Source organism: Ptychodera flava, chromosome 22 (assembly GCF_041260155.1).
Source record: "Ptychodera flava strain L36383 chromosome 22, AS_Pfla_20210202, whole genome shotgun sequence".
NCBI classification, from domain to species: domain Eukaryota; kingdom Metazoa; phylum Hemichordata; class Enteropneusta; family Ptychoderidae; genus Ptychodera; species Ptychodera flava.
The window spans coordinates 34,632,801-34,655,111 of NC_091949.1; the positions used below are offsets into that span (position 1 = coordinate 34,632,801).

At 38.5% G+C, this 22,311-nt stretch overlaps 1 protein-coding gene across 1 annotated transcript; it reads left to right on the top strand.

Moving 5' to 3' along the window:
* Positions 1-68: 68 nt before the first annotated feature.
* Positions 69-21,696, top strand: LOC139123277 (NAD-dependent protein deacetylase sirtuin-1-like). The gene is made up of 9 exons (XM_070689407.1): positions 69-560; positions 2,671-2,844; positions 3,372-3,616; positions 4,629-4,781; positions 5,381-5,528; positions 6,091-6,170; positions 6,636-6,831; positions 18,045-18,572; positions 20,112-21,696. Exons 1-9 carry the CDS (start codon positions 311-313, stop codon positions 20,849-20,851), a joined length of 2,514 nt encoding a protein of 837 aa, XP_070545508.1. The 5' UTR covers positions 69-310; the 3' UTR covers positions 20,852-21,696.
* Positions 21,697-22,311: the final 615 nt, after the last annotated feature.

Genomic DNA, 22,311 nt, shown 5'->3' on the forward strand with positions numbered 1-22,311 from the left:
GTACACAGTAATATCTAAAACTCGTGGATGAAGCGATAGTCTACGCATGAAGGAATGCATTCCTGATCATGCCCATAAGTATTACTTTTTAACAATACATATGTATATCAATTCAGAAGTATTAGATATGTTTGAAGCGGAATTGTAAAGACGATGTGAAATACAAAATTGTATATTTGTTGTCCTGTACAAAATGTATCGTTTACAAGAGATACAATTCAGACACAGCTGTAGTTGTGGGTGTTTAATTTGTGGAATGACGGGACAGGAAATATACGAATGATGTCAGTGACTAGAAAGAGTTGCCAAGATGGCGGACGAGAGTGAATGGCTTTCCTTCGGCTCTTCGCCAAAACGTCAAAAAATTGACGATGAAGAAATAACTGAAGAAGGTAGGAGTGTTAACAGTGAGGTGAACTCAAGTTCTCGGCCGTATACCGAACATCAGAGTCACAACTTGCAAGCAACAGGAACGGAGTGGAATTTTGAAACTCCAGTATCGTCTCACATACAGCCATGGCAAGCCCAGTTAATCGACAAACCGGAAGTCGCGAAATCAGGTTTGTCCCTGACGTTTTCGTTTATCAGAATACTGGGACTACAGAACTTTCTGCACATTGTACTCAGACAGGAAACACTTGCATTCCCAACCCATGATGTGACATGTGGTGCAAGCAACCATGAAGTCAAACTGGGGATTCCCTAATTAACATATTTTACGTTTGTTGTTGTATACGCTTTGCGGTTCCTACACTTAGTTAGAGGAGACGTGTTCACGTTCTCAAACAAGAATTCTTTTTAACATGCTTGCTTCATCGGTACTTGAACCTTTACAGAATGAACAGCGTATAATTTCAAATTATAACCAGCAAAGTGTTGACACACTATGTAAATAACATGTACACCCTCTTTTGGGTGTGGTCACGCCACCCAAACTGCTCTAAACCATCATGGAGGTAGAGGAGAGATTTTTCTTCCATTTAAAGACTGTAGAGCGGGATGATTACTGTCTATGATGATATCAGAGGCTGGGGTAATGTTTACTGTCACTTTGTCCTAAGACCGCTTTAACACCTCCCATTTTGTCCAGAACTGGTCTTACTATTACTGATTACTGCCAGTCAACCCCCCCCCCGGGGGGGGGGGGGGTCGACCACCCATCAGAAATTTAACTTTCCAATTACTGTAATTAGTGAGTCGATGTCAATACCCAAGACCAGAAAGCTACAAATTAAGAGTCTCTTTTACTCACAATGCCTGAGTCCTGTTTCAGAATATAATTTGAACACTAATTTCCAGACACATGGTGTTCAGACATTGAATAAGATCATGCGATGAGTGTTGCTACTCGTTCGAAAATGAACATTTTGGGGTCTAGGACTATTACTGCTTTTTTGGTTTTATGGAGAGTAATGATTTTGGTATTGAGATATCAACTGATTTACATTGGAAGGCTAATTCCCTGATGGACAGAGGTCAAATGTTGACAGGTAGTAACTGGTAATACATGTACATGTACGATCACATGATTAGCATTGCTACTCATTCAAAAATCAATGTTTTTCAGGTCAACGACTATTTATTATTTTGTTATTTTTTATAAAGATTAGTGGTCTTTGGTATTGAGATATTGACTGATCACATTAAAATTAATTGGAAGGTCAATTTCCTGACGGACAGTTGACAGGCAGTAATTAGTAGGACTCTCCCAGAACCATTTTGTCCCATCCCATTATGTCCCACAATCACAGCACTCTGTCCCATTACCAATCCCTCCCAAGACCATTTCACGACAGTGTATTTGCATTTGAAAGTACCACACCCCCTCTATCACATTTTGTAAAATGCTTACCCAAGCTGTATTACAGCATTTCAAATGACTTTACATGGACAATGCTATTTTTCTTAGTTTCTGGAAGAGTCTGTGTATGAGCATGGAGCAAATGCATATTTGAATGAAATGATCAAAGGTTTAAGATTTTGTACTCTTGTGAAAACAAAGCTTGGGTTCTCTTTTGATATGCAGTAACTTCTTACAGAAGCTGGTCATATAGAGTAAAATATGTTTACATTTCTATGCCAGTGGTAGAGGGACTGTGGCCACAAGTGTTACCATGTTCGTGATAAGACTACCAGTTTGCTTGTCTGGATATTGGGAAATAACATCATTAGAAGAAAGTTTCAATTGATGCATAGAAATGGCACCAGTCCAAAAACAGGAAGTGTATGCAATTTGTGTTAACCCCTTTGCCACAGGACTTTGGTTCAGCCTTATTATTTTCAATGGTGATTGTGGACATGTTTATAGGGATTCAGGGGTGAACAGTTCAAAATTTTGGTAAACTTATCTTAGAGATATAGGATGGAGGGTTATGTCTTAATTGACAGATGATAGACACCTAAAATGTAATAGTATTAATCTTTTAGTGCTGTAATTTTTCCCCACCAAAATTTTAGCACAACACTTTACCAATTTTTATGAATTTTTTCTGCAATTTTTATATGATATTTTGGACTCCATGGACATCACATTTCATTGGCTACAGATTTTTATCAACATTTTGGCAAAATCTGAAAAAAATTGACAGGGCTATATTTTATAAAGGTGACAAAAATCGACTTTGGCGCTCAAAGGGTTAAGACAAAGTGGGTTGATATTTTTTGTTACAGAAATACCGAATGAGCCGGGGTGCAGTCAGTCTCTCAGTGTCCATGATGATCCACCGACAAATGTTACATTTGATGATGCCGAGGCTAATCATAATAACATGGCTGCTGGTGACAGTGACAGTGATGAGTCTCTCGATCTTCATCTTGGAAGCTGGCAACCTGAACTTGAACCTGGTAAGGATGAAATCTAGCCATATTTCCATGTGTGCAGTGTTTGCAGTTTGCTATCTTTGTAACATTAAACTTTTGCTGTGGCAGCTAAAAAACTCACACTGTACAAAAACAGTTGCGTTTTTTCTCATTCTTCCATAAATCATCTTTTCTGAAATATTTTGCCTGGTTAAAGTGAGTGAATGCTGAAGGGGAAGATGGGGTTCTCATGGTAATATGTCCCTGCAGACGAGGACTAGGGGGACAAGCTTAGCTCAGTACAAGAACATGACCTATGTCATACATGTGCAAGTCAATTTATTTTGTTACTTTTGTTTGGTGCTGGCTTGTTCAGTGTTTTTTTAACCATTTTCTTTTGAATTTTTGAGGAACCTGTAAATGGGACTCGATCCCATAGGATTTCTGAATAAATAAATAAATAAACCCAATATGGCAACCAGGTTGCCATTTTGTTTGAATTTTTCACATCTTATGCCTTCGTATTCAAAAACTGTATAATAGGATTAATAAATATATGCTCCATTTTCCAGGTCCTATGAGTTGGGTGCAACAGAAGATGTTAGCCGGAGTGAACCCAAAGGACATACTTCATAAAATGATACCTCATGGAGGTATGCTTCCAGAAGGCTTAGATGAGTTCACCATGTGGAAAATTATCATCAGCATTCTCAGCGAACCACGGAGGCGGAAGAAGTTAAAATCCATCAATACTATGGAAGATGTACTACACCTTCTTCGAACGAAATCTAAAATTGTTGTTCTGACCGGAGCTGGGGTAAGGCAGTGATATTTTTTGAATGTGCACATTTCTAAGAAAATGCTGTGAAAACATCTCTCAGATTGAAAAATGCATCTGTCCTGTATTCATTGGATTGACATTAGGCAATAAATATAGAAAAAATTGTAATTCACTCACAGCATTTAGTTGCCAGAATACACTGTGTAGTAAAATTAGATTTTATTGCAAAAGTTTCTATGAATATCCTGCCATTAGCATTTTAAATGAGCTTTGTTTCCAAGAAAACAAAGATGCTATTTACAACAAATCACAGCTAAGATTATTTCTTCTATTATTAAAACTGAAAAGCCCACACGTAAGTCAATGTATAATTGAAAGAGTTTGTAGAAGTCTAATTTAATTAAAGTGTCATTAGCTTTAACCCTTTGAGCGCAAAAGTCAATTATCAAAAAATTACAGTAAGATTTTTAAAAATAGGTAAAAATGTTGTACTAAAAGTTTGGTGGTAAAAATTAGAGCACTCAAATGATAATATCACGACATGGTATGGAAATCTGACCATAAGAAATAGGCTTAAACTCAGGTGTGATCAATACAGCTAAAAACTTATTGGAAAACTGCAGATTCCACATTCCATCTTACCGGTATGCCACAGCCCCATGCAGAGAAAAACTTCCAATTCTTAACGGCAGAAGACATCCCCTCTATACATGTTTTCAGAACTTCCAAATGGTTGCAAATATTGAGTACCAAAAGCAAGGAGTAATTTTTACAAACACATTTTCATACCAGACATCTGCAATATTAATATTGACTTTAAATGCATCAAAAGTAGTTCAGCAATTTTATGAAATTACCAAGAAGCATGACTATGATAGCCATAGTCGATGCTTTTCCTGTACATGGTGACACATAGCAATTAAAACCTTTGAGTATTGGCAATACAGCGCCTAGTTGTTTTGATACTGTGTTGTGTATGATCTTGAATAATGAATCATGAAGTGACTGCTCATTGTAGCTGAACTTGTTCTGTTTTCCTTGGTTTCAGGTGTCAGTATCCTGTGGTATTCCAGACTTCAGATCCAGAGATGGTATATATGCAAGACTGGCCGTGGACTTCCCTGACCTTCCAGATCCACAGGCTATGTTTGATATCAGTTATTTTTGGACTAACCCCAGGCCATTTTTCAAATTTGCAAAGGTAATCTACTCAACCAAGATTAGTGAAACCACACTTGAAGAGCTTTCTTTGAATTGTACAAGGTTCATCTTGTGTAAACCATAGCAATTACAAAGCTGTGATATCACCCATCAAACATTTCCAAATTCAACTCAGCAAAGTGCCACTGCCAGCTTATGTTATCATTACAATTTCTGTTCAGCACTGATACTTTAAATATTATCCCACAGTTTATAACTAGATATTTTACTCTTTAAAAGTATAGGGCTGTTCATAAATGATGTCATTGTTCCCTCATTAATATGCAAAAATGAAGATTTTTCTGCAAATTTAGATTTTGGAAATGACACATGCAAAAAATGACAAAAATATGACTTGTTGGGTGATTACTCATGTTAAAATAAAACACTAGAAAAGGTATGACCCGATCATGCTACAAGCTACAATAGTAGGCAAGCGTGCAACATTGATGAAATGTGTCCACATTTCAAGTAGCAGTGTCCGATATTTTGTCCACATGCAGCTATATTTAATACGACAAGCCAATATCCCTGAACAGCTCTATTCCTATCAAACAATCACTTCATGTTTGCTTTGTTTTCATCACTATTTCTTCTCAGGAGATATACCCTGGCCAATTCCAGCCATCTGTGAGTCACAAGTTCATTGGTTTACTAGAGGAGCACGGCAAATTGTTGAGGAACTATACACAAAATATAGACACACTGGAACAGGTTGCCAATATTACAAAAGTAGTACAATGCCACGGTAAGTTTTTGTTCTCAATAAACATAGACAGATTAAAGTCGGGTTTACTACTCTCTTTGATACAAAGTTTTGGCATCCAGGGAGAAAATGTTTTTCCGTTCTTCAACATCATACTTATACACAACCTAGAATCTTACTTTAGTGAACATAAGAAGTGTTGATGGAAGAAGTGCAATATGGGTTATACTCTTATATCAGCCTCTTATGTGTATAGTTTTTACAATTTCATAATTTTAAGTTGACTGTGTGCTTTTAAATATATTTGAATGGAATGTAATTGATTTTGTGTAGTTATTAAGGTTTTATGTATGTAACATACATGTACATACGTATTGTGGTACCTTGAAAATAAATTGCCACAAAATTAGGCTTTCAACCATTGACAGAGAGGGCGCTCTACTAAATGTGACTACCAACATTGGACATAGTTGTCAGTGTGGAGTTCATAAATCTATCCATTTATACCCTTTACATTTACACTTATGATGCAGAAATACCTAGGTTTTGATGATCAAAATTACTGGTTTACATCATAATTTTATGGTTTGTCATTTTGTTACAGGGTCTTTCGCTACAGCATCATGTACAAGATGTCGTTATCAAGTGGATTGTGAAGTCATACGACAAGATATATTTAACCAGGTGAGTTTTAAATGACTGACTTTTTGATGCATTAATCAGATGCTGTCATGTTACAAACATATATGAAACATAACGTGGAGCTTACTCAGAGAATCAGAAGGCATTTGAATGACAAGACTTAAAGGTACAATGTCACCTGTTCCAATTTTGCCACAGTTACCATGGAAAGAGAAAATCTAACCAATCACAGATTTTAAGCGGGTGGCCGCTTTTTAAAAACTGCGTCCTCACATGGCCATTTTGAATACCAAGGAACGTCCCTTTGACCATATATGAGCATATGTAGATCACAGGTGACTGTATACCTTTAAATTCACTTTGTTTCATTTCCAAAGCATGTAATTTCTGTTTCGTTGCTTTTCTTCATATCTACATTTTTCTGTTAATAATACACACAGGTTTTAATCACATTTTATTAAAATAAGAACACACACATATATATATCCATAATTATCGCATTAATAGGTGGTACCTCAGTGTCCGAGATGTCAGCTTCCAGAAGATTCCTCAGATTTTGCCGTGATGAAACCAGACATTGTCTTCTTTGGGGAGGGTTTGCCTGCAACTTTCCACAAACAAATAGATGAGGACAGAGAAGAGGTTGATTTGCTCATTGTCATTGGATCCTCCTTGAAAGTACGACCAGTTGCATTGATTCCACGTAAGTTGAAATTGATAATGCCATCGAACTTTCACACACGAGCTGAATCATTCCATTGTTAGGTAGACCAGTTTTTATTAGCTCATATTTGGTATGTATATAAATACCAAAAAGAGCTTATATGGTGAGACGGTGGCGTCTGTATGTCTGTGTGTATGTATGTATGTTTACATTATTTGGCCATAACTTGTGTCATAGGGGCTAGAAACTGTCACTTTTGAAGAATTTTTCACTGTTTTTTTAATTTTTAATGTCAATTTAGTTTCTTGTTCTACTCTGCAAAGCACAGATAAATACACAATATTCAGCTTGTCAACTTAGGCTGTATAGCGTTGTTATTGTTGACAAATGAATTCTGGTCTGGACTTGAATTCAAATGTCAACAGTGGGGTTGACAAGCAAGTACTGTAGTTGGAGTTTCAACATGCTTTGATGAGTAGAACAAGAACTTGTAATTCACATACAAAACAAAATGGTGGAAATGTCAAAAGTTAAGGCTACTTACAGGCCCCTTTAAATTTATGTCAATTTTGAAAGTATCATCAGTATTTGTTTCAAATTTGAATTTGCATATTAAGTTGTAAAGAGCATTATTGCAAATAGTGGATTTTTTTCTATTTTCTCAAGATCATCTACAAAATCATATATTTTCTAAAGAGACAATTTATTCAATGGAGCAGATCTCGTTCAGTGCATAAATTAACGTCTGTCCATATCATATATAATAGTAACCTGAAAATAGTAAACCATGAATTTGCCTTTATTTCTAGTAGTATCACTCCCTCAGCAAAGTTGAAATATTGCCTGTCATTCTGCCTTGATAATGTCAGTGTTCTCCACAAATGAAAATTAAAGGCGGGCGGCTAATTAGCATATTTATTTGCATAATATTTGCATACAATTTACATATCACCAGGGCTATTCACAAGGCATTCCAGTGATGAGATATACTTCTGACATTTTTAATATTTTTCTCCATTCAGCAGTGATAAATGGCAAGCTATACAATTTATTTTTAAATTTAAATCCTTTTTATTTACATTAAATAAATAATAAAACATCAAAAATGAAAAAAAAAACATTGAACTAATAGTAATACAAACAATACACAATTTAGTAAATATATTGCACAATACCAACATGAAAATTCAAAAGTAGGCTACATGAGAAGTAATCAGTGTTCGAAATAATCGGTGGCAAATGGTGGCACGTTTTCATATGATCCTCTGTTACTATATGATTGTCTGTAGTCCGATTGGTATTAAAGCCATGAACGTCTTTTTTTACGTGCGGCGTCCATGACAAGTTGATAGGGGACTGAATATTTGCACTAAGTTACAATGCGGAGTCAGCGGAGCATGCCTGCAGAGAAACATACGTTGACTTTAAAACTCTATTCATAATAAAGAGAGGCCCGAAAAAAAATGATACCAGGTATTTCCAAGAGAAAGATTTGAAATTTCATCGACTCATAGTTCGGCAAACGTACAAAACTTTGACAACTGCGCGGTATGGCAAGTCAAACGTTGCAATATTCTAGAAAAACTTACTTTCTTTTTATACAAAACATTTTCTTTGTGCAAACACCTATTTTCGTTTTGTGAATATGCATTTTCTTTGTGTTATAACCTATTTTCTTTGCATGAAAACCTATTTTCTTTGTGTAAAATCCATTTTCTTTGTGTAAAAACCCATTTCTTTGTATGAAAACCTATTTTCTTTGTCTAAAAACCCATTTTGTTCGTGTAAAAACCTATTTTCTTTATGCAAAAAATCATTTTCTTTTTAAACAAGTCATCGTTGATGACACAGTCCCCACTTGTTAATAGGTACTTTGATTACAGGCCCTCAGAGAGGATAGAGTCCTCTTCATTAGGTCTGTGATAAAAATACTTTTGAATAAATTCGCTTGATACATGTCTGAGTTGTAGTTCAGGACATGAAAAAATGGTAATAAAATGGCCACATGGTGGCCATATTGGATCGTATCACAAAACAAATCAATGTGCATATGTATGACTTAGGTCAATGTCCTTGTACCAACTTTGATTAAAATCGGTTGAGATATGCCTGAGTTATGGCTTTGTACATGAAAAAATCATAACAAAATGGCCGCACAGCAGCCATATTGAATTGTATCACAAAACAAATTAACGTGCATATGTATGACATTGGTCAATCTCCTTTTACCAACTTTGAATAAAATCGCTTGTTACATGTCTGAGTTATGGTTCTGGACATGAAAAAACGTAATAAAATGGCCACACGGCGGCCATATTGGATCGTATTACAAAACAAATCAATGTGCATGTGTATGACATAGGTCAATGTCCTTGTACCAACTTTGAATAAAATCGGTTGAGATATGCCTGAGTTATGGCTCTGTATATTAAAAAATCGTAACAAAATGGCCGCACAGCGGCCATATTGGATTGTATCACAAAACAAATTGATGTGCATGGCTATGACATTGATCAATGTCCTTGTACCAACTTTGAATAAAATCTGTTGAAACATGCCTGAGTAATGGCTCTGTACATGAAAAAATCATAATAAAATGGCCGCCTGGCGGCCATATTGGATCGTATCACAAAACAAATTTACGTGTATATGTATGACATAGGTCAATGTCCTTGTACCAACTTTGAATAAAATCAGTTGAGATATGCCTGAGTTATTGCTCTGTACATGAAAAAATCGTAATAAAATGGCCGCCTGGCAGCCATATTGGATCGTATCAGGAAACAAATCGACGTGCATCTGTATGACATATGATGTAATCCTTGTACCAAGTTTGAATGAAATCGCTGCAGGCGTCTCTGAGATATCTGCGTGAACGGACGGACGCACAGACGGACGCACGCACGCACGGACATGACCAAACCTATAAGTCCCCTCGGACGATGTCCGTGGGGACTAAAAAAACCATTTTCTTTTCTGACAAAACATTTTCTTTTTGTAAAAAACATTTTCTTTTTGTAAAACCTATTTTCTTTTTGTTCAAAACATTTTCTTTTTGTACAGACCTATTTTCTTTTTGTCAGACCTATTTTCTTTTTGTACAAACCTATTTTCTTGTTGCACAGCCTTCATTCATGTTGCAAAATGTATTTTTTTATTGCACAACCTTCATTCATGTTGCGGAGCCCATCCTAGTATTCCAAAGCGACCATTCGTATTGGTCACGTGTCACATCTGTTTGTGCTTGTCCAACTCACGTTTCTCTTTAAGGATGATAAATACCTTTTAGACACTTTCAGATTTTTATTTTTTTCTCAATTGAACACGTCCCAAACCCCAATAAAGTATACATTTTCTGAAAGCCCTGATATAGAGCTATCCGACCAAGCACAGTGCACGGTCATTATTTGCATAAGAGTCACGTGACAAGCGTTTTGCTGAACCTTCCAAAAACCGGTTTTTCCGGCCTTATGCGAACACGCTGCAAGATTTCCAGTTGGAATTTCTTCATTGACAAGCCTTGACAATATCCTTCAAAACTGTGTCTGCGATTTTTTCTCGGAGGCTCCATTCAAATCATATGGCGTGATAATTAAAATTCCTTGAAAAGCACCTTCGTCAAACACCTTTAAGAGCGCATTAAAAAATAACAAAGGCATATAAAGGAAATCCCAGACACGGATTTTGAGTTCATTATGTTTCCAAAGGACGGTGTGAATTTCAAGCAGCTAGTGTTTGTGAGCGCGAATTGACGAGGTGCCAAAGAAGGGTACTTCATTCACACATTGAATTCGAGAAAAACGCAAAAAACATGTTTTGATACTTCTACTCTACGGCATTTGATAATTAGACGTGCACGAGCCTCAACACGGGCATAATTTGTTACCAAGTGATGATGTCGGCCGGGAATGACAGTTGTTCAGAGAAAAAGTCCCAGGAAAATAAAATAAATCGCGGAAAACTACCAATTTTTGGAACCCTGCGTGTCGACACATCGCCACAGCGAATGGCTTCAGTGGGAAAAACAATGACGTCAGCAGTCATTACTGATAGCGGGCGTGTCCTAAATTCATATGCAGATAAGCTTGTTTGCGTTCCCCAGATAACACTCCCCTCACACCCTATATAGACATTGCAGAACCGTAGACTTGATAGCGTACTATCGCACTAATTGCAAAGTTAATTCTAGGACGCGCCATTGCGCAATAAAATCTCGAATGGCCCTCATTTCTACGTTTGACGCGCCACTAAGGGTGCAACACCGGGGCGCAACATTATATGAATGGGTCGATCACACAGAGTTCACGTAGTTCATACATTCACGTAGCTCCCCGAAGGTCATTACCTCAGTCATAGTGTGACATGTAAAACGATTCAGTTACCTATCAACCTTTGCAATTAAATACCCACTACAGCATATATGGTGGAAGCTGGGTAGAAAGGACTGATGTAGGGGCAATGGTGTTTTGGAGCCGTACGCATGTGGCATGGCCGATGAATATAAAACAACGGCACTGGCCGCTGCGTAAAGGTGGAAAGCTAGTCGACACTCGGATTCTTAACGCCGGTATAGTTGATGAACCCGGGATGATCGGGCAGTCTCTTAAATTGAAGCGTTTGCAACGTCTACCGTCCATACAAACGAAACGTTGAACACTGCAAGGAAAGTATCCATGATCGTTTTGAAGAGCAACACATTTTAGGTCGGACACATCTCGTTTTCCAGAGTAGCCAGGTCTTTGCATAGAACAACACCGCTGTGTAAAACCCATTGGCCAGAACCAATGATCGTAAATTTGATAATACATACGAGTATTTATGTTTAAAAGTTGATGTATCGATCACTTTATTTAGGTCGTACGGGTTACAGTCTCGTGCTATATCAGTGTTAGACTTGGTTCAAGTCGGTGAATTTTAAAAAAATAAAATCATTTATAATAGTTTCTCTTGTGTCTCTCCTATTTCGTACAAACCTATCCGGAATTTGGCAGCTCACGCCAGGTTTTCCCAGCGATTGAATGCGTCACGTTTGAGTCTGCGCAGTAGTGAGTTAGTTTCTGCCGGATTCACCGACTTGGACTTCTTGCAAAGTACAGGCGGTGAGACGGACTGTGTACACAGTGACGTAGAGCAAATACAAAATGATTGACAGCCCCCGCCGTTATTCTGGCCAATAAGAAGAACGCTTGCTAATAAACCTCTGCATGCATTAAAAAGTTTGTTGTCATCTCCGTGCAAAGCTAGACATCGAGTACGTTTTATATCTGGGCGAATAATAGCATCAAGTTCGTACATCCACCACGTTTTACAACTGATCGGTCGACCACCGCTAATCATGCGAGATTACCAACGAAAGCTTGTTGAGAGTTACATTGAGGGAAAAGATGTGTTCGTTTGCACACAACCGGCAGCGGAAAATCACTGACATACGAAGTCGCTCCACATTGTTTTGATTTCCATCGCTTCGGGCACGTAAGAAAACAGGCTCCAACTGTAAGGACGGTGTCTTTTTCCATCCTTGAATAACCGGCCACGATTTTCGCATTTTGTAACATGGGCCCCACAAACAACACATATTTTCACGCGTTTTCGGTGATAGAACAGAGGTCGTGCTGACTTTTGTGGGAGTGATCGCACTCGACATTTTGTCAACAACGCCATGTGAGTTTTATGCACGTCTCGTTTGGGTCAATTGGTAACTCCTCCCAATGTGTAAAATTTAGTGATGTCATCTTATGAATAATATATGAGTAAAGAAAACGTCATCTCATGAATAATTTATAGCAACGCAAACCCTGCAAGAAAGCCAAGTCTGTGATTCCGGGTGAAACTCCGCTGTATAGCGTTCACTCCACTCATCGCGTTCACCCTACTCATCGCGTCCACTCACGCGCGCGTTTCACATGAAAGCAAAATACAAATCATTGCGTTCACTCCACTCAAACATTCACAAATCACAGACTTGAACCAAGTCTATATCAGTGTATGAGTAGCCTAATTGTCGATGAGTGCAAATCGAGGGCCACTCTCGGAGAAATCCTACCGGTGCGCTAAGCTTTGATCATGATCATTTCCACAGTCAAAATCACAGTCCTTAGCAATTTGTACAGTAGTTCAAGTCCGACATCATCACATAAGTCACGTAAACAATTGAATCAAACCAAACAGTTTGCTGTTGCCATTATTGGGCCTGTTGCGTACGCACAAGGAAAAACTTTGCAGTAGGCTTGGTTGGTTACGGGGGCCCGATCTCCAGTATTCTCCTTTTCTTGACTTGATAGACTATTGTATTTTCTACAGAAAATTCAAGGTTTTTACATGTGTGATGATGATGGCCCCCGATTTTCTAAAATGGCCCCCTTGGGACAGGAGTTGGGGCTAACAGTGGCCCGTTGTTTTTAAATCCTAGAATGAACACTCTGTAATTGTTTATCTAACATTGCGAAAAAGACGTCAACCAACGTAAAGCGGCGCGTGCAGGCTCCGACCAACCCTAAGCAAAGTGATAAAACGCCGCACTGCTAAGAAATCGTCGTTGACACGATGTCTTGACCACACCAAGAAAAATGACTTGCTCTCTGGTGTAGACTATGTCTGGAACTGTACGAATACTTGTTTATTGGACTAGGCTTCGACAAACATTTAATTACGGTTTATTGTTTACAGGCGGAAGTAATCCTGGTGTTTGGAGAAGTCACAGCACGTCATTATGTAAATTAGCTAGTGCAACGCAACGTTGTGTCACTCAAGATGGATTATGGAAATAGCAATGCAAATGTGTCCACAATGTTTACAAAAGCTCCCCGATTTAACCGGGATATCCACGTGCATTTGTTTTGATTTTTAAAAATCGTGAATTACACGGAAACCATTCCTTGTCTTGAACTGGCGACACATCTCAATTCTGGGTCCTACTTCAAGGCGTATTCTCAGAGAATTTTGAAAATTTGACAGAAAAATGAACGATTTGGTATTTATCATCCTTAAAAATGTGTTATTTTTATTTGAAATATCTTCTTGTATATTAATAAAATAACATACGCAAGTTTGTAAAACTTTCATTCCTGTAAGTATAACCTATGCTTGTATTCCAAAACGGTCATTCGTATAGGGTCATCAGTGTAACCTTCGAACTATGGCGTTTTGGTCAAAGGTTATTTGCAGACGCCACCAGTTATGATAGAGGGACTGTGCAGTGTCCGTGCACACCGTTCGGTGCACGGTATAATTATTTCTTTTAGCGTCATTATTTAACTTTTTGCGAGAATTTCGTCTCATCACAAGTGTTGAAGTCCAATGACTCTATCATTACGTTGAAAGAGATAGTTTCACAGTGGGACATGTCAGAAAGGCTGTCTCCACGAGGCTTCGGCAGCATGGTTATCGTTTTTTCAACCATGTCAGCGATTTGATAAAGCCTATAGGAGGTGTGTGGTTGGCGCAACATGGTCCCTCCTCCTATGGGACCGTGGCAGTGGGACCGTGGCTTATACGACACTGTCATTTAATGCTCTGACCTCGCGTAGCAGAGCCGCTAGACTTACCAAAAGTCAGTGGGCTTGATAATGGCGTAACAATATAAAATACATTCCAGCAAAATTTGTCTTGATTTAATTTTACGTGAGAAGTGCCATTGCGTAAAGCTGCGTTCACAAATAATGGGGGGGGGGGGGGGGGGGGGGGGGGGGGGAGGAACCTTGATTGAAATCTTTTTCAGTCTCCTCAATATCCTCATAAAAAAATTTCAAGTCCCCTCATCTGCATGTATATGGTCAGAATTTTTCAAGTCACCCTCAAATTATCATCTAGCCGTATATTTATTAGGGATGTACGCCCAGACAAAAACATTTGCGCAGTTCCGCTCGCTGATGCTCGACACCGCCTGATATCAGCAGTTTGTAGAGCCATATTCCTATGGCAAGTGTAAATTGATTCATTTTCGAATGCATTAGTGGACTTTTGGATTTATCAATCTAGGCTGACCTGAGTTACTCTAACACTGGCCAGGTCAATGACACCTGAAGAGCACATAAGAGAGAGGCAAACTGTGAATTCCTGGCTACATTCTGCCAAATTATGAAAATACTGAGCACAGGGACCTACCCAGTGACCGATTTTTTTTCAAAAGTACCAGACATGTATGGCTGAGATGCTACTTATAAAAGTTGTATGAAATCGACAATACTGGAAGGTTAAAATAGTACATCAAATTAACGATTTCATCTCTGAAATTTTGGATGTGATAATGGCAAATTTGGTAAAAATGATTCCATTTAGTCACACATCTTTTCATTTAAATTAAAGTCTTTACTTTTCAAAGTTTTACTTTTGTCATTGTACGATGAGAATGTGAAATTTTCATTCACAGCATGAACTTGCAATGAATGGTTTTATATATTGCTTTACGCGAATTCATGAAAAACAATTACTTTTCTTCGTACATTTGTAAAAAGTCAAGCATGGTGACCCATCTTTTTCTTCAGTATTTTATTATTCTAGTATGCCAGAATTGAAAAATCCGTGATAAATAAGGACCCAGTCAAAGTCGTCATAAAGTATCGTCCAGTTGGAATACTTAGACGGTACTAGATGATAGTATCGGATAGTATCGATATTAATCATAAATCGTATTATGTAACGAGTTCTAAGCGGTCATATTAAACTATACTAGACTCTAAGATCGATATTTTCTAGCATCGATACTAGACGATACATATCAAATATCGCCATTAGATGAGCAAGTCGCACTGCCCTCGCGCTAGGTAGGCTGGCGCTAAGATCGTGGGGTGAAGCAAGTCTACTGTAGGAGGGAGTGACCGTACGCGTCATTCTCCAAAGCGGTGTCCCTCGATCATGTGACCTGGTAAAAACTATATCCGTATAACGTAGATTAAAACAGTTAATACGAATAGGGGACAATTAATTACTCAATAAGTTGAAAAATATTCATTTAAAAGTCAAAAACAAAGATTCTAAGCGACTGGTGGGCTAATCTACTCGTGGCATCTGCAAATAACCTTTGACCAGAGCACATTTCACTAGAGCGCCATCTTTATTCGAAGGTTATGTGAACAATACAACATGAATGAAGGTTGTGCAACAAGAAAATACGTTTTGCAACATGAATGGAGGTTTTGCAATAAGAAAATAGGTTTTTCGACATGAATGAAGGTTGTGCAAAAAGAAAATAGGTTTGTACAAAAAGAAAATATGTTTGTACAAAAAGAAAATGTTTTGTTCAAAAATAAAATATAGGTTTTACAAAAAGAAAATGTTTTTTACAGAGAGAAAATGTTTTTTTTAGCAAAAAATGTTATTTTACACAAAGAAAAATAAGTTTTTACACAAAGAAAATGGATTTTTCAAAACGAAAATAGGTTTTTATGCAAGGAAAATAGATTTTTACACAAAGAAAATGGACCATCACAACAAGAAAATGGTTTTCTACACAAAGGAAATGTTTTATGCAAAAGGAAAATAGGTTTTCAAGAATATTGCAACGTTTTGCTTGCCATAGTATGCGCGGCGTAGGCTGCCATGCATGTTTGTGTGGAGCACGCTGGCGCTCTTGATCTCGATCACACGCGACCTTTGAACTATACAGTACAGAACCGTATGTATTGTACATAGCTGCTGTATTCGGATGATCACACGAATGATGATTTTAGCTCGTGCTGTTTCTTTTTACTTCATTTCATTGTGCCTTTCATATTTTAAAACGGTCACGGATTTTGAAACTTGATCAAACGCAACTGCTTCTCAAAGTCAATCGAGTGAATCGCATGCAAGTTACGAATGCGTGACAGGAAGTGACACACATGGCTTCAACCACTCTCGAACCATAGTCTCGGTTTACCCAGACTGCAGTGGGGCTCTACTTCCGCCCGCCCACACAGTGTGGGCGGGCGGAAGTAGAGCCCCACTGCAGTCTGGGTAAACCGAGACTATCTCGAACCAGAGTTCTTATCGCGCGTACCCTAATTCGGCGACAGCGCAAGGAATTGTGGGAAAGACACGCCGATAAGAACTCTGCGGTGGAGATTGGGCTTCAACGTCATGTGGACGTACACGGATCTCAAAATGGCTAACTCGGCTCGGATACGCAACGACCTGAACACGCGAAGTACCATACTTTTTTGCATCTGATATTTGTGTCAAACAATCGTACGATTTTAGCCACATCTGATCGAAATCACTTTTCCTGACCTTCGGATCCTTACAAGTACGAGACATTGGCGGCAATGGTAGTTGCCTATAGTATAGATGCTTTGACTGAGTGCCCGCTGGCAAAAATGCAACACCGAGCCTTGTACCGTGTCAATTGTATGAAATGGACGGTGTCTGTACGGTACGGTCGGCAGCTTAACACATTTCAAGCTTTTTGAATTGAAGTCTTAGCGAATGTTCATCGGCACTACGGCCGTTTCACACTAAAAGCTCGTTGAAATAAAAGCGTGACAAAATCGCCGCTGAGAAACAATAGGTCTTCCACATTTTAATAAAGAGTATCGGCGGATATGAAAGAGGATCGGGCGAAAAAAATAAGGATCGGGGCCGATCCTGTTAAACGGCCTGGGGAGAACATTGAGGATTGCATGCAGTCGCAAAACAAACCGACAGATGTGTGAACAGCCCCTCTTTATTACACGACGTTGTCAGTTGCTGTCATTTTTATACAATAGGCTTTCAGATATTGTTCGGACAACTGACTGTGAAAACAGTTTAGGCGACAGAAAACAAAGGTGGGCGGGCGAGATAAAAGGTGGGCGGGCGAGATTAAAGGTGGGCGGCGACAAAAAGAAGCCGGGTGCACCGCCCGTCAAAAACCCCTCGTGGAGAACACTGAATGTACGTGATGTGGAGTGTAGGCAGTCAAAAGGACAGCCTATAACATCTTGTGGTTTGGCCTCCATGGACACCAGTACAAATGAATGTTCATGTTTTGATAGCGGAAAAGTTTGAAAGCAGGACTTTGTATCAATGATGGAATAAAACTGCCCCCTAAAATTTCAAGTCTGCCTCCAAATTTTGATGAATGGCATACAAATTACTCCATTCCATGAATGTGCAGAGAAAACACCGATGTAGTGGCATATGACCTAAAACCCATGCTGTCAAGTCCATGCCATTTTCACTCTGTGTAGTTCCAGCCATAAACGGTGAAAGTGGGGTGGTACCAACCACTGACTGGTAGTTCATTAATGCATATCACACCCTGGCTTATGGCAAAAATGTGTTCTCTGTTTTTCCAGATTCGATCCCCAGTGACATTCCGCAAATCCTCATCAATCGGGAACCCTTATCACACATGACATTTGATGTGGAGTTGCTGGGAGACTGCGATGGCATCATCAATGAACTCTGCCACCGCCTTGGTCCCGGCTTCAACCATCTGTGCTCCACGGAGTCGCCCCTTAGCGAAACCAAAGAAATCCCCCAATCAGTGTATGAAACCATGGCAACACCTCCATATGACAGTGGGAATGATACCCAGCTCACCTTGCTGGATGACTTGTCACAAACAGAGTACGCATTGAATTCTGATAGCATTGCAGTAGCCGATCAAAAAGAAGGAAAGAAATCTGAAGATCAGTGTGTATCATCAGATCTTCAAGAAGGCAGTACATCTCAGAAAACGGACAACGAGACTGACCAAGGGCTGACTGAAGAAATGCACAGTGATGTGGAGCATAGGACTGATGACAACAGGACAGAAAGTATCCAACATGATAAACCTAGACCTAAAGCAAAAGATTTGAGTATTTCAAGTCATTTGTCAGGTAATCAAATTATAATCTGTCAGTCTCTTAGTGCCCATCATACATTGTAGCTGTATGGCTCTCAGTTTATCTTTATCCAGCTCTAGGCCAAAGTAATACAATTCTTTTGTGTTGCATCCCCATGCACATAGGTTTTTGAGGTTCTCATTAAAAAAAACACAGTGCATTTGAATAGGATTTCACTGCAAAGCTTTTCTGCTTGTAAATCCTTGTACACAAATTTTGTAAAATGTACTTGAAAGCACAATGGGGTTTATATCGTAATTGGGGAGGGGCTTAACTCAAGCAATCCATGTTACACGTGTCATATATGCTTAATTTATGCTAATTTATGTATGATAATTGAACACCTCTTACACTGTCAATCACTTTCAAAAATCCTCTCACACTCAGAAGAAATTGTTAAAGACAAAAAAATCAGCCCACATGATCTATATTCTCATGATCTTGTGAACTGGCATGCCATGATCACATTGATACTAGTAGGCAACCATAGCCAAAAGACAGTGAAATTCAGCAACGATTTCCAAGCTTAACTGACACAGTATATTATGCCTCTGTTTCAAATCAAATTGTTGAAACAACCCTTGATACAGAAATGACAATTTGGCGAAATTTCCATGTGAATCGTATCTTGAAACAAAAAATAAACTTGGAACAAAAATGTCATGTGTGCTGCTGATCAAGAGCATCGTACATAGTGTAAACTAGCTGTGAGTGTAAACATGCACTAGCTGTACGTAAAAGCAACTTAACTTTCCAATATCAAACAGTCAGCATGTTGTGAAAATAAAAAAACCAGTGAAAATTGGATTAGTTACTGGTAAAAGCTCTTCACAAAGGAAAGGATAATTGCTTCAAACAAATGAAATTGCATAGGATGAAAACCAACATCATGGATGTGAATGAGACTGAACATTGGCAGATGTGACTTTGGACTATTCCAGTTGGGTAACAGGGGACAGAGGGTCACAGAATCATAAAGGTGCTGGAAAATGTGCCTATTTCCATACAATGCTGTCACGGGAACTTCAATGTCCTATTGTTTTAACATCTTTTAATAGTTTCTTTGATCTGAAAAGCAATTTTACCAGCTTTATCAAGCCATTATAATCTCCTAACCTTTCCATGTTTGAGTTAAACAAGGGTAGAGGCTTAGACAGGGATGTGCAACATTTCAAAAAATCCTCAAAAAGCACTCAAGGGGCTTGTACATGAGCAAGGGGTAATACTCGGATGAGTATGGTATATATGTTGAGTGCTGTAAAAGCCTGGTGAAATACCATGTCCACTGTATGTTTGGTACAGCACTTTCACTACATAGTGGCAGCAAGAGGGTTAAAGTAGTGGCAATGCAATATTTACGTGCCTGCTTGGAAATATTTAAAACTTGATTTAGCTGTTTAAAAAACCCTTCAGATGAAACAATCCTTAAAAATATTAGCAAGTATATTACAGGCACACATTACGTATAATATATGTCTTTGTGATTGTCTGTTTCTTTTTAACAATCTTATATCATTTTTCCCCACGATGTAGAGAATGCATACTTGCACATTCCACCATGTCGGTACATCTTCAAGGGAGCTGAGGTGTTTGCTCCAGATTGTATGTTCAGTGGAAATATCTCAGACGTGGACAGTCAGAGTGATCTCAGCAGCTTGTCATCCCGGCCTAACGATGATGACATCGACGATTTATCCTCATCACTGTTTGACAACAGTGGACAAGCCAGTATTCCATTTGCAACCGGCAACAGCCAAAGTGGAAGTGTACAGGGAGGGGAATATCAGGTGATTCAAGGCCATGGTCGAGCAACTACATCAACCCCTGAAAACCAGGAAAATGCAAAAGCAACAGTGCAACTCGAAGAAGAACAGTCATTACTTTGTTCCACATCTAACCAGGGATGTCAGAATAGGAGTGAACAACTGACAGAAAGCGGCGACACGGGCCAAAATCAAATCCAAGAACGTGACAAAAAGAGCATTTGTGGTGGTGACAAACCACAAGAAAACACCCAAGTTCCAATACCGGGCGCTCAAGAATTCCATTGTCCAGAGAAATCACCATGTGCTTCTGTCCAGGTTTCTGAGGAAGTTCCAATCCCGGAACATCAAAAACCTTGTGCTCAAATGCCAGAAACTGAAAACTTGCAAATTCAATTTTCCGACAAATCTGCTGGTCAAATTCTGAACAGTCAAGAATCCAACGTACATCACCAGGACAATGAACGTGCAGAATTTCCATTCCAAAATACTCCAGCCACACAAATGTAAATACAGGATAATTTATCTCTTTATGGTCACACTGAGATCTCAGATAACCCAAAATCAGGACATGTTAAAACTGTATAGTGAGGCCGGATAAAATATAGGAAATCACAAGTACAGAAAACAGTACAGTCATTAAAATGTGGAGCAGATCAGGAGTTTTGTTCACTTGCCGGAAGAGGGAAGATGCGAGAGACTATTTAATGCAACTCTCAGGACATTCTGTGTGCTATATAACCCATTCACCCCCAGTTCTCTATTAACAGGTCCATACTTACCCTGGACAACAATGGGTGTGGGCCAAACCATGGTGGTGAAAGGGGTAAACACAATAAATTGAAATCAATTCCAAGCTTATGTGACTCTATTTTGCAGAAACTCATATAACTCAGCTGTGTCTCCAAAACAGCTTTAACCTGTTCACCCCTAATTTCATGTAAACAGGTCCACAATCACCATTGATAACAATGGATTTGGGCCAAACCATGGTGGTGAAAGGGTTAAAACGAAACGTATATTGTTTTTGAACATATTCAGGGAAAATAAAACTATTTAGATAGAGACATGTAGTGCAAAAAAGCATATATAGGTAAATCAAAAAGTAGTGTAGAGATTGTGCTATTTCTGCAACTGCCTTTGCTTTAGATAGTTTAGTTTATACCGCCGACATGCACGCTATGTGTAGTGTGTGTTTATGTGTTTACTGCCATTGAATACTACATATAGTGTTTACTGTTGATACCATGTTTGTTACACAAGACTTTTAATATTTTTTTTCATGGAATTTATCTGATGAATATGTAATCATTGTGAAATGATTATCCAAATAAAGCTTCTGTTATTATATTGTACATCTAGATTTATTCAGAGTTATATCCTACTGCTGATGTGATGTTGGGGTAGTGTGCGCCACGAAAGTGAATACTTAAAACTTTCATTACAACTTCCTTCAAGGAAACTTGTGACCATCCTCTTACCAAATACAGAATCAAAATCAGGGGTTGTCATCAAAATTGGTACTGGAGAAACAATTTACCCAAAATTTACCAATATTTTGAATTCAAAATGGCCAACAATCCTGTTTTAACTCAATAAGGAAAAATAATATTTTTGATTTTTCACAAAACTAAGATGATGAAAACTTTACTCACTCAGAGAGCTTCAAAATGAGCCCCCACCAGTGGTTGATCAGAAAAGAATTGGAAAGATTTGAGAGTCAAAATATCTGTCCTGAGATGCATTCTACTGTAACAATACCTTTTGGTAGAAACTAATCCCCTGTGAATGCTACTTTGTCAAAACTATCATGCTGTGCATACATGACACGTACATTCAGCGGTGTCTTTGAACATCTACTAGTTACAGCTCTGACACATTCACAACAATTAGAGGATTAGAAGTCGTACTTTGATGATTTGTTAAAAATTATCATCGACAGTTTCTTGTTCTACTCCTCAAAGCATATT

Coding starts and splice junctions, on each gene's coding strand:
- LOC139123277 (XM_070689407.1), top strand. CDS start 311: ATGGCGGACGAGAGTGAATGGCTTTCCTTCGGCTCTTCGCCAAAACGT. Junction 5,529..6,090: donor AAAAGTAGTACAATGCCACG/GTAAGTTTTTGT, acceptor ATTTTGTTACAG/GGTCTTTCGCTACAGCATCA. Junction 6,832..18,044: donor ACCAGTTGCATTGATTCCAC/GTAAGTTGAAAT, acceptor CTGTTTTTCCAG/ATTCGATCCCCAGTGACATT.